The following is a 20,551-nucleotide window of genomic DNA, read 5'->3' as shown; positions in this document are numbered from 1 at the left end:
AGGAAGGAAGGAAGGAAGGAAGGAAGGAAGGAAGGAAGGAAGGAAGGAAGGGAAAAGATTTATTCAAGGGTCTTGGATTTTGCAAGCTGGAAACATAGCTAGGCAAAAACCCAGAAGTGTTCCAAAGAAGAAAGGTTAAAAGTTCTTACAGCAAAAAGTACATTCTTGAAAATTATCAGTCCTGCGTTCTTAGCCCTCGAGTTGCTCCAGGATGGTTATCAGTCAGGTGACAGACAATCAAGATGATGGGCACCAGGAGGTCCAATCACATCCATAATGGGTGTCAGGTGGATATATATGTGAGTCCTTCAGGGGGTAATTAGAGGGTTACCTGGAGGTCCAGATGTATATCCAGGCATTGATGCAGGACTGGAAACTTCAAAAATGTTTGTTTCCAAGCTGTTTAGAACAAGGATGGTTCAACCTTGTTCATGCCTCAACCTTCATAATGTTGATAATTTTAACAAAGTGACTCCATTTTACATATTCCCTATCCTTTTTGGGGAGGAGGTTAAGTTACTGTTCGAGATCAATATAGAGAAGGGTTTACGAACAAAATCTGGAATCTAAACAGTGGCTTTGCCACTTATTCACTGGGAATCTTGGGCAAAGTACTTCTGTCCCTGTTTTCTTAACAATAAAAGGGGAAAAAGATGGTACTTACCTCATAATGTTGTTGTAAGGAGTTAAAAGAAGTACAGTAAGTCTTCACTTAACACCATCAGTAGGTTCTATGACTTTAAGTGAAATGATATATAATGAAACCAGTTTTACAATAGGCTAATCAATATAAACAAGAGTAAAGTTCCTATAAGCATCTCATCAATATTATAACAAAACAACATTGAACAAAATGATGTTATTCAAAGACCTGCTATAATTCATAGAAAATGCTCAACACAGTTTGCAGCACATAGTAAACAGATACCAATTAGCCCATCACTAGGAAAGCTGGCGTAGGTATGCTGACTCCAGTGGCAGCAGTGGGGTTCAGTCAGAGTAGAGGAGATAGGCCCAGACTGCTTGGGAGGTTTGGAGGAGTAATCGAGGTAGAAACCATTATTCAGGGTGTCCCAGCTGCCAGCACCGAGCTTATCAAGAAGGAAAGGTTTTGATGGTGAGACGCCCACTTTAAAGAACGAGGAGCCGACATGAGAATGAAATGGCAGGCACGAACTTTATTGCAGGGAGCATGCTTCCGCATTAGGGGACTGTGTGAGCTTATATATGCCAGGGAACAATAGTGACATTCTGCCACACATGCATGATACAACAAGCTGAATCATTCTTACTTAAGCTAGGCACAGGCACACTGCTACATTAATGTAACAGACTAAATCCGGCGTCCTATCCCTAGCCACAAGCCTGGATCACAGCCAAACCTGGAATCAGCCAGGAGAGGGAAGAAAATATGTGGCCTGAAACATTTAGGAAAGTGGTCCCCAATCTTTTTGGTATCAGGGACCAGTGATCCTTTGAGAATTTAATGCCTGATGATCTGAGATGGAGCTGAGGTGGTCATACTAGCTCTGGGGAGCAGCTGCAAATATGGATGAAGCTTCATGAGCCCACCCACTACACACCTCCTGCTATGCAGCCGGGTTCCTAACAGGCCACGGGCCGGGCCAGGCCGTGGCCCAGGGGTTGGGGACCCCTGATTTAGGAGATTTATCCTGATTCCTAGGAGTTATGGAGAGGTTCTGAGAGGGAGCTGATTAGGCTAACAGCTGACTCAGCAGTTCTGACTTTGCCCCACCAGGTGGCACTTGACTGACACTTGTGGATGTGGGCCCCATTAAGTCCTCTGGGCCTGACGCTTAAGCTGTGGCTGCCCTGTGCCAGGGAGTAGGCATGGGTGGGACACTGGAGAGTAGAGGATTGGGAGGGAGTGGGAGGTGGGAGGTGAGGCCAGGCTACTGGCCTCCATACCAGGGCTCTGGATGCTGTACTAGCTGGTGCTCCTCTCACTCACCTATCTGTGTGCCCTTCCTGGTCTTTCTGGCAGGTAACTTCAGAGTCTGCAAACAGGAAGAGAAGATGAAGGAAGATTGTCCACTCAGTTCTCAAGTGCCCATCAGTGACAGCAAGTCCATTCTAAAGTAAGCTTTTGTGTGCAGGGACAGGTTTCATGCCTACATCTCCTTGTGGCCACACACCCTCCCTCCATGGGCAGCGTTTGAATAAAGGGATTCTGGGTATTTTTCATAGATACGACGTATGCCTGTCTCTGGGACAGTGATAGAGATGCTTTTTTTTTTTTTTTTTGCCTGTCTCATTGGAGATCAAGGATCTCTTCAGGGTATGGGTTTGACCTCTGCTCCTCCCGCCTACAAAAACAGGAAAGTATGACGATGCCCTCTGCAACTCTGCAGAGGTAATATTTAATTTATTTAAAAACTAGAGCAGTACTAACACTTATTGTGTTAAATGGTTAAGGGAAAAAAACCTCAAATTTTTAAATTTTTACTGAAAAAGTGTATTTTATTGACATGATTTTTACCTGCTTGTTTTTATTTTGTTTACTCTGCATCATCATAAAAAATGTTTAGGATACTTTTTCAAATTTATTTCTAAAGTACAGAAAAGTATAGTTGCCATTTTATTTTGCTTTTTGAGTCTCGAATCTAAATATTCTCTAAATTTGGGGAACTCCTATCTGCCATTCTGAAAACAAGCCAGCCTCCTTGAAATGGACTAGTTTTTACTGAGGACATGCCCCCTGGGATCCTCCTATTAGAGACCGGGAGAAAACAGACAGCATTCCATTGTGTCATTTCACAATACTACCTGGATCATCATTTTTCTTGTTTAAATTTTATAATAAGAACAATATTAAATATCACTTTGGGAAAAGTCGTAATCACTATAACATGAATAATTTCATGTATATATCCTAATAATTTTGTTTCAGCGTTTGCACACTAATAAGCACGGTGAACATGCAACATCAAGTCTTGCTTTGTTAATACCATGAAGTTGTAAATCATTTCCCCTGTCAGTCACCATCAACTCACATCACACATGGGCGGCACACGGGAGCACCAGAGCAGGGTTTGCTCATCCATTTTATTTTGTATTCTTACAAAATAAAATAATTAGCAAGATCTCATTAACATTTTTATATAGATTACATGTTGGCATGATAATATTTTAGATATTTGGGGTTCAATAAAATGTGTTATTAAAATTCATTTCACTTGTTTAATTTTCCCTCGTATTGTGGCTACTAAAAGATTGAACATTACATGTATAGCTTGCATTTCATGTCTGTTGGACAGTGCTGCCTTGAATAGCCCAGCTTAGGTACAGGGAACTGTCCTTATGCTCTTTGCTACACACCCACCAATGCACAAGTGTGGCCTTCCCTTTATTCTGGGGAGAAACCGTCTGGGCAGAGTGGCCTTCCTAGGGCCTTCAAGATCTTACTCTCACTGCTGTCACCTTCATCCCTTGACCATACCTCCAGGAAGTCAAGATGGATACAAGGCAGGTGCCACTCATGGTGCCCTCATGGCAGCCACACCAGGCCCTTGTAGGAAGTAGCATGGGGGAAAAACAGGAGTTTTTAAAATGCCAATAATCCAAGCCCAGGGGATTTATTTAAGGAAATGACTTATATGCAAAGTACATGCAGGCTGTCAGGAACTCTTGTCTGCAATAGTGAAAGTGTACAGACACCCTAGATGTACAATAATGTGGCCCATCTGTGATTTTCACTTCCATCTCAGCCCTACCTCTATGCCTTCCATGAGGGCTGATATGTGAAATCCTTAAGACTAAAGAGCATGTGTCCAAGGGCAATCTGGTCTCTTAACTGATTATGTGTGGCCAGTAAGACATGTACTATTACGCTCATTCTACAAGTGAAGAAACTTGAAGCCAGTGAAAACAAATGCCTTGTCCAGGGCCCAGCCACACTCCAAGAATATGTATGCATGTCCCCATTCTTAGGTCGGAGCTGTTAAGCCTTCTGAAAACCTACAACTGCTACCATGAGGGCAGAAGCTTTCAGCTGAGACACCGAGAGGTAAGGCCTGTTTCTCTTCTTTATTTGTAGAGTCACCATTTATCCTGGTTTACAGAAGACAGTCCTTGTTTATACCTGTTATTCCAGGGTAATTATTAAGACCATCTCTTTCACTCTCAGAAGTGTCCCCATTTGGATAGTGAATTATAAGGTCACCCATCCTCTGAGTTGGGGACCAGGGGACCAGTAGCCAGGATCTCTCCTTTGAGGTCCCTGTAAGAGGTAGAGAGGGCCAGAACATCCCTATGAGAGTTCAGAGCAAGTGGAAATCACCTGTGGGCCTTCTCTTTCTAGCTGGGACTTTAGGTGAATTGCCAGAACATTGCAGTTTGAAATCTTTGAAACCACCCATCCCAGAACACAGATAAAGAACTTAGCACAGGGCTCTGGCTTGCCGAAATTCACATAGCAAGCAAGGAAAGTCTCTATGTTTGTCAATCAGAGGAAAGCCTTTAGATGGAGAAGAGCTCCCCAAAAGATGCTCAGATGGCCCAGCAGATCCACATATGAGAGGCAAGGGTCATATGGGGAGGAGAAGACACAGGAGAGCATGGGTCCCATCTGCAGGCTGCTGCTGCCCATCAAATCAATCTCATTGCTGCTGTGCAGGAATGTGGGCTGGTACAGTCAGACCTTTTCTAATATTTCAAAAGAAACTAGATATCTGGAATTTCTTGTAGAATTCTCCAAACCTCAAAACCCCATGTGAGCTAAACAAAACATGTCTGTAGGCCAGACACATCCTGTGGCATTGGCTGGACTCCAGAGAATGGCCAGCAGGACCCAGGCTCGGGGAGCTGCTCACTGGGTAGATCAAGTAGAGGCCTGGTCTTGCCACCATCCAGAACCTTTATACCTTTCACATGGGAACCCAGGTCAGGGCATTGGGCCCCCACATTGGTCTAACTCAATTTATTTGTAAAGCCTACTGGGGAGTCTTATTGTAGTAAGGTTTTATTTTGGGGAGTGGGGGTTCCGAGGTCAAAGTCAGGTTGGCTCCTAGACTTTCTCTGGCCTGTCAGTATCTGATGAGAGCCAGTGGCTTCTGAGTTCCCCTTCTGTTGTTGAATGTAATTGACCCCTGTCAACCCACAGACCCTTCATCCAAGTAGAAACCACTCTGCTCACTAATCCTCTCTTCTTTTAGTTATTCAAATAGGCACACGTCCTGCAGTTCCCAGAACAGAGGATGAGCCCCAACATCTGGGAAGCTCTGGGCAGCTGGGGGGTCACCTGTCAGTGACATGTGTCAGTGGCACGAAGGAGAGCCAACCAGAACCCATCTGCCAGACCACACTAGTCAGGTACCTAGGATACCCAGTCAGCCAGGCCAAGCCATTGTTACATGGTCCAGGAGCCTAGACAGGAGGGAAGCTTGCTGGCTCCTGGTCCATGCAGTACTAGGCTTCCTGTGATGGCAGGGCACAAATCTCATGCTCCACCTCTACTTGCCCACCCTGCACAGGGCCTGCAGCCACCCCTCTGTGCTGCCACATGCTTCTTGGCTCTGCTCTTCCCTCTGCAGAGAGGCAGCCCCATTTGACCTAGCTTGTTACTACTGCGGCAAGGCTCTGATCCTACTGTCCTGTTATCTCTGGTTTTACTGTCTCTTTTCTTACTTTAGTGTAAGCCCCCAGAGCTGGGCCCAAGGGCCTGCCTGGGTCCACATCCCCCAGGCCAGGCACAGTGTGGTCCTGGGCACAGAAGTTGGATAACTAGGCAGCAAGCCTGGAGGAGTTGGGCTGAATCCTGAGCTCCAGTGTTCTGGGCAGTTTTGATCTGTGCTGCTAAGTGAGGAGTCGGGCCCACTTCAGTTCTTTGCTGAAAGCATGGGGTGGGGTCATCTGGCTGGGCCCTGCTCCTCAACTCCAGGCCATTCGGGGTTTGATCTAAGACCATGGTAGCTCTTAACATGCATTCTCCAGACCCGTAGTTTCAGCGTCACCTGAAAACTGGTTAGAACTATGATTCTATCACCCTTCTTCCTCCAATCCTGCTGGATCAGAAACTCTTCATCCTCCCATCTGTTAACAGGCCTCCAGGGGATCCTGAGGAAGGCCAACTTTGAGAACTGCTGGTCTAAGAGCACTTGGAGTTCCCCCTGACAATCTCCTCTGTAAGAAGAGCTGTGTGGGGAATGGGGCTGGGAAGTCCCAAAACTCTGTCATGTTTGTATGTGATGGGACAGTCCACATGGAGAAGTAAGGAATCCCACAATGGGAAGAGGTATTCCTGACAGCTCCCAGTAGTAGGAGGTTAACATCCCACAGGCAGGGATTTTCATGTACCTAACCCTAAAAAAGCTGTGAGGCTCCGATGTGATCTCTCTGGAGCCAGAAAGTACCTTTCAAGAACCTTCTGCAGCCTTAATAGCCAAAGAGTGCCAGCCTGAGGGAGTACATCTTTTCAGAAATGACAGCCACCAAAAAGTTGGGCTACAGCTGTGGGAAGTGTGGAGTTCTGATACTGAAATGTATGACCGGTTCCTTCCATAACCCACCCACAACCCAACATCCGGGCCTCTGCAGTTTCTCAGAATGCAGACCTGGGGCCTCCTGGGCTTTGAGGGACTCACCATTCCAGGCATTTCCTACAGTGCCACCACAGGCCATCCCCTCTTTAGGCACTGCAGGCCCTGAAGGCAGGGCAGACAGGTACCAGGCACTTTGCCTCCGTTTTGTTTTTGTAATACAAGAACTTTGCAACATAGGAGCCACCATTTTCCCTAAAAAAGAGACTGAGTCTCTTAGAGTTTAAGCCTTCAAGCAAGGTGGCACTGCAGTAAGTGAAAAGTGCTGGTGTGGCTTCAAGGCCTGAGCACAATGTTTATAATACACCAATACTATCACCAGCATTAAGCAAGGACACCTAAGCTAAGGTGCCCTCAGGCTGCCGAGGGTCTCAGCACCAAGTGTGCCCTCACAGAGCCATGTGAGGCCCTGGAAGAGAGCACCCCCTCCCCCCCGGTTGTCCCTGGGCCTTCCCTGGAGCAACTTGGAGAAATGAAGTGTGTCAGGGGGCAGAAGCCACTCTTGGGCTATGTTTCCCTGTGAACTTTCCTCCAGCTTCCAAAGGGCTAGGTGCAGGGATTCCCGCCCAGAAGACCAAGGCACTAGCTTCCTCTATTGTGAATTTTGCCTTTGAGATAACTTTGCTTACATTACAATGAAAAGCGGAGCAACTGGGAACAATTTGTACCTTTTAAAGACAGCAGAGTGTTTTAACCAGGCTGGTAGGTATCTCAAGAGAAAAATGGACCACCTGAAATACCAGTGGGTAAATACATCGCTAATTGCTAATCGTGTGAGCAGGAGACAGTGGGACCATTGTGTTCTGGTGTGTGCATATGTGGCCCTCTGAGAGCAGGCCTCCTGCCTATCCTTGTGCTCATCTCTCAGTGGACTCGAAGTGCCCCCTGGTGGCCCTGAGTGACACTGTACCAAGTCCCCATTCTCAGCCCCAGGACCCTGCTCAGCGTAAGGTGATGATGTGCAGTTGACAGACCACTGGCCCCTGGGTGAGTGGGCATGTTTCCTGGGAGCCCCTGAGTCTTCTCAGCTTGCCCCGACTCCCCATCCCCCAGGCGAGTGGGATATTGTGTCCTTTTCTACTCTAGTGGTGTGGGGGAGGAGAGAGAGACTGCTCTGTAGTTCCTCTCTCTCTTTCCCTCTGGGAAAGTCCTGTAGGAGCTTGGAACAGAAGCCCCTTCCTCCAACCCCTCCTTGAATTTTTTGGAACCCTCTGAAGGTTCCATTGACTTCTTTCACATTGAGAGGTGTTAGCAGAGGAGCCCAGAGCCCTGGGGTCTCCTAACCCCTGTCTAACCTCCCCAAATACAGCAGTGTGGTTCCTGAGCTTGGAGGGAATTGGCCACGTGACCCTAGTTCCCTCCACTTGACCCATTTTCAAGCTGTTTCACAGAAGGGGCTGCAGTGAGACTGGGCCCTGGGAACCTACCCATCCAGTCACGAGCCAGACACCCACTAAGTGAGGTCAGCCCAACCCCACCTTCTCCTAAGAACATTCTGGCTGAAGTCTGCACATTTTTTTTTTTTGAGCTGGTTAGAGACACAGCAGATTGTGACAGATGCAAACATTTGTATGAAGTGCTTATAATTCCAAGTGCTTATATTTCCAAGTTCTTTGGTCCAATTTCCCCAACTCCTATAAGGTATGAAGAACAGACATCCATGTCCCTGTTTTAAAGATAAAGAAACTGTAAATTTCTGAAACTTTTTCTTTTGAATTTATGGTTTACATTCTGCCTCCCCACAAAACACATATAAAAGAAGACAGATAACATTTTAAAAATCCAAGGAACTTTAAAAATAGCTGAGAGGGAAAGGAGGAGGGGAGGGCAGGGCAGGGCAGGTTAAGCTAGGTTGATAGTCCACAGAGCAAGGAGATGGAGGAAGCTGAAGCAGGCGTGAGCTTGGCTGCGGCCCCAGCTCTATCCTCCTGCTCTCCTCTCTGTCCCCTCCACCCTGACCAGAGTCATCCAGCTCTGGCCCGGCCCTAGGGAACAGGGTGACAGATTCTCAGGCCCGATTCTTTTGAGTTCTCTGATGTTTCACTTGTCTCTTGGAGGAAGGAAATCCTCCCTCTACCCTATTCCTCACCCTCACCTTGCCAGTCTCTGGGACTCAGGCTGGCCTGGGCCATAGGATATTTGGCCCCTGGACTTGCCTGAGAACAGAGTGATTGGACAACATTCTGTACTTCATCCCACAACTGAGGTCCCCTGAGTGGAGGCAGGTAGGGGTGGGAATGGGCAGAGATAGAGCTGCCTGGTGCCAATCATTTGGCATTCTGCAGACTGAGCTGGTGCAGGTTCTATCTTGGCCCTTAGCTTGGGGAAAACTCTCCTGATGACACAAGACTTGTAAGCTGGAGCCATTGAGGTACTCCCTGGTACCACAGTGACAGGTCCCCCTGAAACAGAGTAAGGGCATTTGCTGAGACCCTATGTTTTCTCCTAGGCATCATGGAACATGGGCTCTGAAAGTAGAGGTCCAGGGCCTTGGAAGCACCCTGGGTCTTGCTCTGAAACCTCTGAGAGGCTGAGACCTTGTTTCCTTCTCTCCTCCCCCCAATCTCGTTTCTCCACATAGACAACAGCTACAGGTGCCCCATCATGTGTGTCGGCTTTATCCCATTTACTTGTCATAACAGCTTAGGAGGCAGGTCCCATCAGTTATCCCCATTTTACCCATGAAAAAAACTGAGAGACAATAATTTGCCCTAGGTGGTCAACCAGCAAGGAGCAATGCAGATGGGATCAGTAATATCATACCATGTGAGATAAGCTGTTCTCACTATTCAGAATAGAGGTCTCACTATGAATTTTCAGAGCAGGCCTCCCCTCCAAAAAGGCGTTTTCCTCCCAGAGACCTGCCTGTGGCAGTGGCCACCTCAAGGGAGGGAGAGTGGAGACATGAAGCAGACCAGCTTGCTCCATACAGAAGCCTTTATTAGGGAGGGGTCAGAGTTCATGGATCACTGGGAGGTGCAGATAGAGAGTCCTGAGGATACTGCTGGGGCAGGAGCTTGCGGGGAAGGCTGCAGCCTGGTCATGTTTCCCAGAAGCCAAGAAGCCCAGGTGCCAGTCCCATGATGGTCTCTCCAGAGAGTGCCCCTGTACCCTGGCATCACATAGCCTCCTTCTGAGGACTCCCTGGGCCTTCCTGCTGTCCATCTGTCTATGTAGACCCCAAGGGTCAGCAGAGAAGCCAGTCCTTCTTGACTTGTCCCTCCAACTTGGCTTTTTTTCCTGGGACTTCCCAAAGAGCCAGTCCAGAGGGTCAGCAGTGCCAGCCTCAGGCAGTGTGGGCTGTTGGGTGCTGGAGTGGGTAGTGATATCATATGGGGACCTGGTGGGAAAGCTCTCCTCAGAAGCCCAGGCTGGCCAGTGGGGTCTTCTCAGTCGGTCCTTGGCTGCAGGCTTGTCCAGTACTGAGGTGGGCTGCGCCAGCTGACAGATGGACCTCACATAGTCATCCAGGCTGGGGGATGTTGGAGGTTCCTGCCTAAGACCCCCAGGCAGCATCTCCTCCTGGCTCTCCCGGATTGTGGGCATGTGGGCCACAGAATTCAGAAGCCGGGACCTCATGGCTGCTGGCAACAGGGAAGCAGCAACCTGTTGGTTGACAGAGAACTGAGAGTGAGGATCTGCTGTGCCACCCCTCCTATGCTCCTCTTCCCCAGCTGAGGCTGCCCATGTGAATCATGCCCCTGAAAATGGTTTGAAGTCTGCAAATCCAAGACCGGGCTCAAACAACTGGGCCCCTCCTTCCTGCTAACATTAAAAGCCCATGTACTTATTAAGACTGTGTCATTACTATTGTTTAAAAACCTGTACAAATAAGAGAACCCAGCCTAATGGACTAGAATCAGAGGAAACCTGGATTTAAAACCAGGCTCTGCCACTTCCTGACCTGGAGCCCTTTGGCAAGGTCACCTCTCAAAGTCTCCACTTACACATCTATAAAACAGGATTGTAGATACCTGCCTCACAGGGGTGTTGTGAGAAACACATGTAATGACACCTCATGTAAAATCCTTTTATGATATAAAGCCCTCTACAGCTACTATCACTGCCATTAACTGTACCCCCAGTCTCTAACCCATGGCGAGGCTGTGCAAGTCCCAGGCTGAGAACTGCCCTTGAAGGTAGACAAAGCCTTTTTTTATTTTTTCCCAAGCCAGAGGGCAGTTGCTCTCTCTTACCTGTAGCTGAGGGAGTCTGGTGGTAGCTGGGATGCTGGATGAGCAAGGACAGTCTGCAGGAAACCCCTAGGAAGCTTGGGGCAGAAGGATGGGGTCCAGCAGTCGGAGCCCGGGTGTCTGGTATCAGATTGCTGGGAAGATGGTGAGGATGTTGTGCCACTGTCCAGGGCAGAATCCTCCCCGAGCTGTCTGGCAAACCTTGAGGCCCAGCAGCTGCTTTTATACTTTTCCACCAGCAATCAATTACTGTCACGAAGGCCAAAAATAGCCGCTCAGGAAGGCTCTCAGAGGAAAACAGCTTGGAGGGTGGGGCCTGGCCCAGCTGCCAGCCTGAAGCAAGTGTTTGTGCCTGTGGGAGCCACAGGAAATGTTTACTCTGCAGGGAGGGGTAGGGGTGAGCACAACTCCTGGTCACCTCAGGCCCAGGCCACTGGGAGAGATAAGGGTCTCCACAGGGCTCCCAGAGGGAGCCCTAGGGTCTGCCACCATCACCTAGAAGCGTTCCCCACCAGCACTCTGCAACCGAAGCAAGGCACTCAGCCTAGTGCTAGTTCTGGCAGAGAGCACTGGGCAGACAACTGCGAGGAAGCCTCACCAGACAGGGCAATGCAGGGCTCTGCCTGGAAATGGCTTAGACCAAGCTCCTTGGGCCTGCTCCAAGGTGAGACATGCCCACCTTGGTGTTAGACCAATAGCAGTGTGCAGGGTCCTGGTTTTGCTACTTCCCAGATGTGATGCTTTTAATGAGAACTTGTTTTTTCCTTGTTCCCAGGTATCTATCTAGTTCAAGCTTCTGTGCACAGTAACTGCCCAAGGTACAGGGAGCATAGCAGTGAACAAAGTAACTGCATCTTAGAGCTTTCCTTCTAGTAAGGGAGACAATCAGGTGCCCAGTGGATAGGTGCTGTCATTTCGTGTACTAATAATAGCTGCAAAGAAAAGTACAGCTGCTGCTGTGGCAGAGTGGTCTAAGAGGGAACACTGAGTAGAGATCAGAATAGATGGGGGTTTTGTGATCCCAGTGGATGGGGCAGTATGTGCAAAGCCCCTGTGAAGGAAGTGTGCTGGATGTGCTCAGGAGACAGCAAAGGACCTGCACGACTGACCCATGTGGGAGGAAATCATTGGACCTTGGTATGGACACTGGATTTCCTTTTGAGGCGATGGAGGGACACTGCAGGGTTTGAAGAAGGATGCAACAGTTTTGGCTTCTGCTTTGAAGGACTGACTTAGCTGCTATGCATGGGCTAAAGGGGCAGCTAACAAGGAGACCAGGGAGTACCTGGGCAGTGTTAAAAGCCACATGTTTCTGGGGTGATCATGCCAGCACAGGAGGCCGCTGAGGACCAGGTGGGTGACTTTTGGTAAAGAACTGCACCATGTACTTCTCAGGCTTCAGATCTGCTTCTCAGCCATGGGCCCATGTGGAACCCACCTGTCTTGTACCTGCAGGTAGGGAACAGAAAAGTCACTGAGACAGCAGCTTAAGCCTGAGGTCTGATTGTTGGACAGACCCCAGACTCCCAAGGCAAGCAGGAGGGGCTGGCAAACCCAAGTTCTTGCACTCTGGATGGAGTATTCCTGATGGGCAAAGGCATGGAAAGAAGTCGAGGGGTGGGATGCGAGGTTATCAAGATTTCAGTTAGATATGGCAATTCCCACCTTGAAGCTCTTCTATCTGGATGCTTCTGTAGGGCCTTGTTTCTCAAGCTCTCTTCTAATTCATTAGCAATTAGTAAATTAGCTAATAGTCTGAACTGTGGAGGGAATTATTGACTGGGACACAGAATTAAAGGGTCCAGAATGACTTCTCAGTCTATTGAAATTTGAGACTCTGGGAACTGGATTCTGGTCCCTCCATGGGCAATGTACTTCCCACCTGTGTGTTGAGGGCTGTCCAACAGCTAGGAGGTCCCTCTGCTCTGGCCTTGGGCTTCTGATTTGTTTAGAGATAGCTGCAGGCTGATAGGGCCACCCCTCCATTCTCATGGGACCAGCTAAAGGGTGATGGAATAGTGAGAAAGGTCTAGTTGAGGGCATAAATGCTGCCTTCGCATGGACACCAGACCTGAGTCATATTGGGCCAGCCAGTCCCCAACACAGCTAATCTCTGACCTCAGAAGCAGCAGCTTTGCCTCAGCCCCTCGCTCCCAGTCCCAGAGAAATTCTTCCTGCCTTCTCCTCCTCCACTGCAAAGTCCTAGAGGCTTCCTACAGTGTCTTTGAAGGCCTGGCCTCAGTGTGTCAAGCCACATTGCCCCTGCCCCATCTATGCCCTTTTCTCCTCCTCCTGGAGTACCTAATGGTCTCCTGAGCCCCCTCACAGCCACAGCCACATCTGCTTATCTCTCCACCCAGGGTTCTGCGTGGGGCTGGTGTGTCTCCACGTGAACATTACAGAATGTTCCAGGGGAAGCAGGGCCTCTCTCCAGCAGCGGTTGACATCTGACAGAGGCATCTGAAGCCAAGGCAGAAAACAAAGAACTGAACTCATCCTTGGGTTTTCTTACTATTCTTATGGGACCTTTACCCCCTGTGAATCAATTTAGCTTTTCCTTTACAGGGAGGATTAGTTACATATCTGTGCCTGTACAACATCAGCGGTTATTAAAAATAGCTCTGTTTTGTTGTTGTTTATTTTCTTTTTTAGCAAATCATGTAAGGCAATTCCAAAAACTATGTGTATTTTTTATAACATCGAACAGAGTAGAACTATTTTCTCTGCATGGCAGGGTGTTTTAAACTATTACTAAGTAACCATAAAATTGACGCTGCCAGAACACCTTTGGAAGTGCTGCCACAGATGTGAAATTCTCCACAAGGTCTCTATTCTCACAGGGCTTTGACGAAAAAAAATGGAATTTGTGAATATAAAATGGGGCTTGAAATAGCAATGGGAGAATGGTGTTTAATGTTAACTCCCAGAAGACTAGTACTAAAGCAGATTAGGAGCGGGTAGCTCGGAGGACCATGCTTTTGGGGAAGGGTGAGGCTGAGAAAGTTTCTGGTAGATGCTCTGAGGATGCAAACAAAGCAGCCTGTCTGGGCATACACATGAGGGTGATTGGCCTGGGCGCAGAGAGCCTGGAGGTGGACACACAGATAGAAACCTAAAATAGGTCAAAGAAACAGAATCAAGGGCCTGAGGGGTGCGAGTAGGAGCTGGCTGAGGTGCCTCTCAAGGATTTGGTCATTAAGACCTCAGAGTTTGGTGGCAAGGGAATAACTGTGCCATCTGCAGATGTAATCAAGGATGGTTGGACATGGATGAGAGCCATTGTAGATATTCTGAGTGTGTGTGCCCATGTGGGATGGGCTGGCCACATCCCAAGTGGTGAGAAAAGCAAGACTGGCTTTCAGGAAAGAAAGCAACTTGAAAATATGAGAGTGGGTTCAGCCCACTAAGGGGAACAGTATGGGGAGAAGGGTGAGGCTGAGATGCAGCTCCAAGGAGCTACTGCCTCTGCTCTGAGGGGCATGGAATCCAGCACCCTCAGCATGTGCCCAGTAGGACCTGGTGACCATGAGACCCCGACCCAGGAACGATGTGGGCAGAGAAGCACCCCGTGTTGTCCTGGTATTGGTGCAGCCATGCTTGCCTAGACCATGTTGCCTCGCCGCTGTGTGGACGAGCTTGCCAGACAGCAGCTGGGTTCCCGTGAGACACTTGACTCAGCAGCTCTATCTCCAGCTATGTCCCTGACTAGGCATGGGCTGAGCAGTAGAAGGACATGCCTCTGGCTTCCCCTGCTTGGGCCTATGGCCTCGAGTCTTGGAGCATGTAGAAGTTCATGGGTTTTCCCCCACGGGAAGACAGAACCCCAAGGAGGAGAGTTTGCATTTGGGGACTCGATTGTCTGAGGAGTCCGATGTTCAAGAAACTAGGCCCTAAGATAGCTCAGGGAGGGTTGTCAGTAACTGCTAAGAGAGGCTGCTCGGGGAAGAAGCTGACCTATGTGGGTCCCCACAGGAAGAAGGAGCTCTGATCATCGAGGGACTCCTCAACATTGCCTGGGGACTGAGGAGGCCTATCAGGCTCCAGATGCAGGATGATAGGGAGCGAGTGCATCTCTCCACAGCCTCCTGGATGCCCGGACGGCCCAGCTGTCACTCGTGAGTGCTGGGTTGGGTGGGGCGAAGCCAGGTTGCCTCCATGGCACCTGTTCAACCTGAGCTTTTTGTTTGGGGTTTTGAAAGGGGGGTTCTTCAGCCTCAGAGCAAAAACCCTGCTCCTGTATGAAGCACATGCATGGGAGCATAACCTAGCCTCATTCTTGCCACCTCATGACTCCCTCAGCCCACAGCCTCACCTGCCAATTTGCAGCCTCACCACAGGGTGGTCTTTCCAGATGACAACCAAATCACTTCCCTCCTGGAGAATTTCCCAGGATCCCAACCTCCAGTTGTGTTTCTCGAACATTCATATGAGCCACCTATGTAAGAAGAGAAGGCTGTAGACAGGGGAGGTCTCTCTGTAAGATGAACATTTCTCAGCATCTCTACTCCACCTTAAAAATGCTCATGGATTAAGCCCTACTGCTCTGCATTTATTTTAATATCAAATTTATTTTATTATCACAAGATTATTTCAATCAGCATAAAATGGTTCCCTGTCTTATTTAATGTTTGCCCTCTCCTGCCCCCAACCCCAATAAAGGACACTGAGCCACTGAGTTTTATTTACTTCTACATGTAATAAATTCTTCTATGTAGCAGAAGTTCAAAACTTTTTCCTCTTCAAGTAGTCAAGCAAAGTTGCTGCTCTGAGGATCTTTAACACTAGGTGCCTCCCCAGGTGTCCCTGGTCACTGGTTGCGAATTTTGAGCCACACGGGCTTAAAGCATAAAGTTCATTCAGATGGGCTTCTTAGAAAGGCTGCAGCTGTGATTTGTTTCCCACTCCCTAGAGTTAAAGCGGTCATACATGTAGTCACAGACAGCAGTACCTTCAGAGGCCTCTCAGCATGGATTCGGCTATTCTGTCTGTCCCTCCTCTGCTCCCTTGGACTATGGAACTAATTCCCATTAATCCAATTCCTTCTTTAGCCTGGAGGCCCAGAAGTTGGTCCCCTCAAGGTGGCCACTGTCTGGCTCTCCTCCAGGCCTGAGGGATTCCAGAGCCCACTCGGCATGAGGCCATAGACACTGGCTTGCCTCAGCCTGGTGCTCAGGCACACACAGGCATTGTTGTGTCCATATGTCCTTGCAACGTGGCCAGGTACAGACCACTCAGGTCTACAGGGCTGGCTCCCTCACCTTCCAGCAGAAATTGTGGTGATCTGTGCTTTTCTTTTAGTATTTTACATTGACTCTCTTGGTGTGAAATCCCAGCCTCAACTCAGCCTGCCCTGCTTCTCACCAGTGTCCTGTCCACAGGGGCAGCTGGCCTCTTCTCTTTGGCCTGAGCTACTTTTGTCTGCCAGTAGCCCTCTGAGCATTATGATTATCTCTTTTCAGAAGGGAGCAACCTCTTCAGGATGGCAGTGTAAATGCCCTGGAGCCGAACATTCAGTCCACCAAGCACAGGGCTGAGAGTTCCAGAGACAGCTCAGGTAAGCAGCATTCTGAGCTGCCCTGGACCCTGTCTCACTCATCCCGGATAGGAGAGGAGGGGCTTGGCTCATGACCACCATCTCTGAAGAACAGCCCTGTGGAGTGGCGTCATTTGTCTTCAGGAGCAATACGAAGCATTCTCACTGACCCCTCACTTACAGAAAAGGAAACAGAGGCTTGCAGAGGTGACATAGATTGTTAGTGGGCTGGGTCTACTGCACCATGCTGTGTTACAGAAAGGGAGGAATGTCAGCAGAGAGTGTAGAGCCCTCCTAATCTCAGAGGCCTCCAGGACCTCTTTCTTACTCTCTGGAATTCATAACTGTTTGTCTTCATTGTGTCCTCCCCTCACACTCAGTGAAGGACCTGTCCCAGAGTGGATGCTCACAGGACAGAGCTGAGCTGCCAAAGATCTGCCCTAGGTGCCTGAAGTTGGAGGTTCTCAGGCTTAGGGTAGCGTGATATGGTAACACAGATTATCATATGTTGGTGTCACCTTTCCTCTCTTCAAACTAGGCATCACCCAAGCTGGACCTAGCCTCTGTCACAGAAAAAGCATTCATATTATTATCTGCTGCAGTGGGGTGCTACCACGGGGCTCTAGGGAGCCAGCCCCAAACACAGCACAACTGCTGGAGCATGGCAGTTCTCTGTCACCATCACTCCACCTGGACTTGCCCTTCTCATCCATTTCTCACCGCAGAGGCCCTGGAGGAGGATGAGGAGACCCCACAGCTGATGCGGACCAAGAGTGATGCAGCATGTGAGATCCAGAGGAGGCCCAGGTGCCGCACACCCAGCGAGGCCCAGAGAGTCCGGCGACACCGGTTCTCCATCAATGGGCACTTTTATGATCACAAGGTGATGTCCCAGCCTTGCCTCACACCTGGGCCCTAAAGCTGAGGCTGCAGGGAACCAGCCCCGAGCATGGGCACAGCAGTTGGGTCTTCTTCAGAACAGGCCCCGTGATAGCGGAGTCAAAAGTTCACCCTCAGCACAGCCCTGTGTACAGGTGTGGTCATCCCCATGTCCTCATAGAGAAAGGGAGCTCAGGGGGAAAAACATCTTGCCCAAAGTCACATCAAAATAATATTCTAGTTTACAACCTGAAAGCCTATATTTTTTCTACCACAGAGTGACTGTTAACCCATTCTCATAAGTTATGTGGATTCTTGGTGAGTCTATCTTTAGTCAATGTCTTGTTTATCTTTAGTTAGACAATTGCCTATGAGGTTTTCACCTGAGCTCAGCTGGAAATTTCATAGGAATACCACATACACCACTGGCATCTTTCCTGGGTAGACTGAGCCCAGTAGGTGAAGGTGTGCCCAGGGGCATGTGTTTCTGCATCCAGAGAACCTTCACTGCTCCTGATTCCCAGCACTTAGCCTTTTGTCCAAGTATGCACTGTACTGACCTCAGGAAAAGATCTCCTTCCCCAGATGACATCATTCCATAAACAAACTGAACTGTAAAAGGACCATTTGTTCCTTACTATAAATGTCAGGAGTGGCAGTTTGAGTGCAGCTCTGGATGGAGTGTCCTGTGACAGGGTCATATCCTATAGGGCTGAGAAAGGGAAGCAGAGGCTTACCGTTTCAGCAGCAGCCCTTCTTGACAGGCAGTGGCTAATCAGAGGGGGAAGGAGGTCTCCAAGTCAGACTTGAAGAACGGTAGCACAGATGAGGCCTGCCAGGAGCATTCCAGCCACTCCTGGGGTGCCCTGGACTTCAGGGTGTACATGAAAAGTTGATGAGACCCAGCTTTATTATGAGGACCTCCCAGCCACTCCCTGCTGGATTTGCAGTGAGTGTTGATGAGTGGCAACAGGTCATCTTTGCTCAGTCCAGGAAAACCCAGGACTATTTGAGATTAGTTTTCCAAAAGAGTAAAGAAGTAGCCAGGCCCAAAGTTGAGCACAAGTTAAGAATAGCAATAGGATTGTATGTAGTAAATCCTTCTGAGAATTTAGGTGTTCTTTAAATCTTGTTCCAAAGGAGTTTAGTCTGTAAAGTGTTAAGTAAGCACCTGTTAAGCATTAAATAAGTCTGTTGAGTGTTAAGTATTTGAATACATAGTGATATGCTATCTTAAGGTGTTATTCTAAAATTTAAAAATATATATATAGGTTTAGGATCATTCTGGTTCTACGTTTCTAAAAAGAGGCTTTTGCTCTATGACTCAAGGTATTGAACAGCATGGTTTATCTTTGGTATGTTTACCCCTCCTCTAAGAGAATCATATCTGAGAGGTGTATCTAGCACATTAAACCTTATTTTAACCATTATAGATGTCACAGGGCCATGAAGATGTCTGAGTGCTCTGTAGCCTTTGAAATGCACAAAAATGAGTAGGCAGGACTCTCATCATAGTCTTCCATGTCCATTGGAGCCACCATGCCAAGAAGAGCTCTTCAGCCAGCCAACCCAGCACTCAACACACTAGCATATAACCCAGTCAGGATGGCTAGCTTTCTCTCTTAGTAACAGATTTACCTGCAGAATGTGGTTCTGTTATTCCAGGCAAACTGACTACCTTTCAGGTAGTCAGTGAACTAGTATCTTAGGTATGTTGGACAATTGATTCATAACTCCTGGGTGAGTAAGGGGCTCCCAAGGAGAAAGCCCAGACAAAGTCCTCTTTCTCACTTTGCTCTACATCCATTCAGAATTAGTGTTCTTAGAAATCAGGTGGCAGTTGGTATTTGAGTCACAGGCAACACTTTTTCTTTTTTTTTTAATTCCTAGAATTGACTTCATGGGGTTGTTATTCCAGGCTTTATTTCTTAGAACCGTGCATTATTATTTTACTCAATCATTTACCAAAGCTGTTCTGATTCACAATAATGTTGGCTTTATTTCCAGACTGGGTAAATGTGTACCCTTCCCCCTGCTTTGCGCTGGCCTGTCAGATTCAAATGCATTTGATGAGAAAGCATTGTGTTTAGAGATGGGAAAGCAGCCCCAGGACTTTTGTTCCCATTTGGAGCTGTTTGGAATCATCCTGAGAAAAGGCTTCAGGCAGAAGAAACACTAGCAATGTCTTGGTGACGAGACCTTTCTTCTCCTTGAAATGGCCTGGCTCCTCTATGAATTCTGTATTTACTAGGATCTGAAAGCCTAGTCTGGCTTTCTGTATAACCCAGAGTCATTCTACATCTCAGCTGTGTAGAGAGCAGGTCCAGATTTGAGTGTGGTTCTGGTACTTGGGGACCAGCTGGGGACACTGAGCAAGTCTTTCATGCACCCCAGGTCCCAGTTACCTACTGAGGCAAGCGAGCTAAGGCCATACAGAAGGATATGGAAATTTGAATTTGGTTTTGGAAAGCAAAGAGGAGCTCACCCACAGCGGAGTCAGATACACAGGGAGGCCCCAGAGGCACTGGGGGAAATCATGGGGCTTTGAATGGCTCTGCCCTTTCTATGGGAGATTCCAACAAGTTACTTAACTTCTCTAAGCCTCCATGTCTTCTCTAAGAAAAGGGACAAGTGACAGGTACTTCAAAGAGCCATTGTGAAGATCAAGTCAAAGATGATATGTTAAGTGGTTAGTAGGTTTACTGCCTGACCAGTGTTCATTGAGCTTCAGGCAGTGCCCTGGTTTGCTTCATATACATTGTCTCATAGACAAAGGTGATACCTGCAAGAATATAATGTAACCCTACGCTGTGAAGAAGCCATGTGGGTGGAGCACAGGGTGCATAGGAGGGAATCATCATATCACACGAGTATAATAGAGGAGCCACGATGGCATTGTGTAGGCAGTGGGAAGCCTTCAATACTTTTACCTAGAACGGTACTTTAAGACAATGCTTTTCAAATTGTACTGTACACATTTCATTGCCTGGCTTTCTCCTCAAAATGCAGGTTCTGATTCAGAGGGCCTGAGGCTGGGCACTAATGCTGCTGGTCCAGAACACACTTTGATTTGCAAGGTTTTCAGAAGGTTGTTCCTTTGGGCAGCAGTGTGGTGAACAGATTGAAAGGGCTGAGCTTGGAGGAGGAAAAGTTGAGAAACCGTTTTTGAATTGAGGACCTTTACTCAGGCACCGCTGAGAGAATGCAGAGGAATAAACAGATTTGAGAACTTTCAGCCTTAGAGTCAACAGGCTCTTGGTGATTTGATGGATACAAAGAGTGAGGGAGAGACTTGTCCTGCTCCATCCCTGTGAATTACTTCCACAGCACTGGTTCCTAAGCTCAGAGAGCTGACCCTTAGAGCTTAGCAGGCATCTTTTTTACAGTCA

General features: G+C 48.2%; 2 protein-coding genes and 1 long non-coding RNA gene across 5 annotated transcripts in view; 1 reads left to right on the top strand and 2 right to left on the bottom strand.

The window, feature by feature from the left end:
* RASSF4 (Ras association domain family member 4) overlaps window positions 1-20,551 on the top strand; it is a 34,248-nt gene that overhangs the window by 8,572 nt on the left and 5,125 nt on the right. For all 3 annotated transcript variants that reach the window (XM_039847633.1, XM_039847632.1, XM_039847634.1), the window contains exons 2-6: window positions 2,006-2,099; window positions 3,952-4,027; window positions 14,723-14,865; window positions 16,210-16,304; window positions 17,009-17,166. In XM_039847633.1, the coding sequence (XP_039703567.1) occupies window positions 2,038-2,099; window positions 3,952-4,027; window positions 14,723-14,865; window positions 16,210-16,304; window positions 17,009-17,166 (534 nt within the window). In that variant the 5' untranslated portion in view covers window positions 2,006-2,037. The remainder of the gene's footprint in view (window positions 1-2,005; window positions 2,100-3,951; window positions 4,028-14,722; window positions 14,866-16,209; window positions 16,305-17,008; window positions 17,167-20,551) is intronic.
* Window positions 1,979-19,259, bottom strand: LOC120589902 (uncharacterized). The gene is made up of 3 exons (XR_005649580.1): window positions 19,128-19,259; window positions 4,184-4,188; window positions 1,979-1,989 (listed from the first exon to the last, which is right to left on the bottom strand). It is a non-coding gene; the product is annotated as an uncharacterized LOC120589902 (long non-coding RNA).
* Window positions 8,091-10,958, bottom strand: DEPP1 (DEPP autophagy regulator 1). Its single transcript, XM_039847635.1, has 2 exons — window positions 10,754-10,958; window positions 8,091-10,163 (listed from the first exon to the last, which is right to left on the bottom strand). Exon 2 carries the CDS (start codon window positions 10,134-10,136, stop codon window positions 9,510-9,512), a length of 627 nt encoding a protein of 208 aa, XP_039703569.1. The 5' UTR covers window positions 10,137-10,163; window positions 10,754-10,958; the 3' UTR covers window positions 8,091-9,509.

This window comes from Pteropus medius, unplaced genomic scaffold, assembly GCF_902729225.1.
Source record: "Pteropus medius unplaced genomic scaffold, Ma_sr-lr_union100, whole genome shotgun sequence".
Classification (NCBI taxonomy): domain Eukaryota; kingdom Metazoa; phylum Chordata; class Mammalia; order Chiroptera; family Pteropodidae; genus Pteropus; species Pteropus medius.
This window is presented reverse-complemented; position numbering and strand designations above follow the sequence as displayed.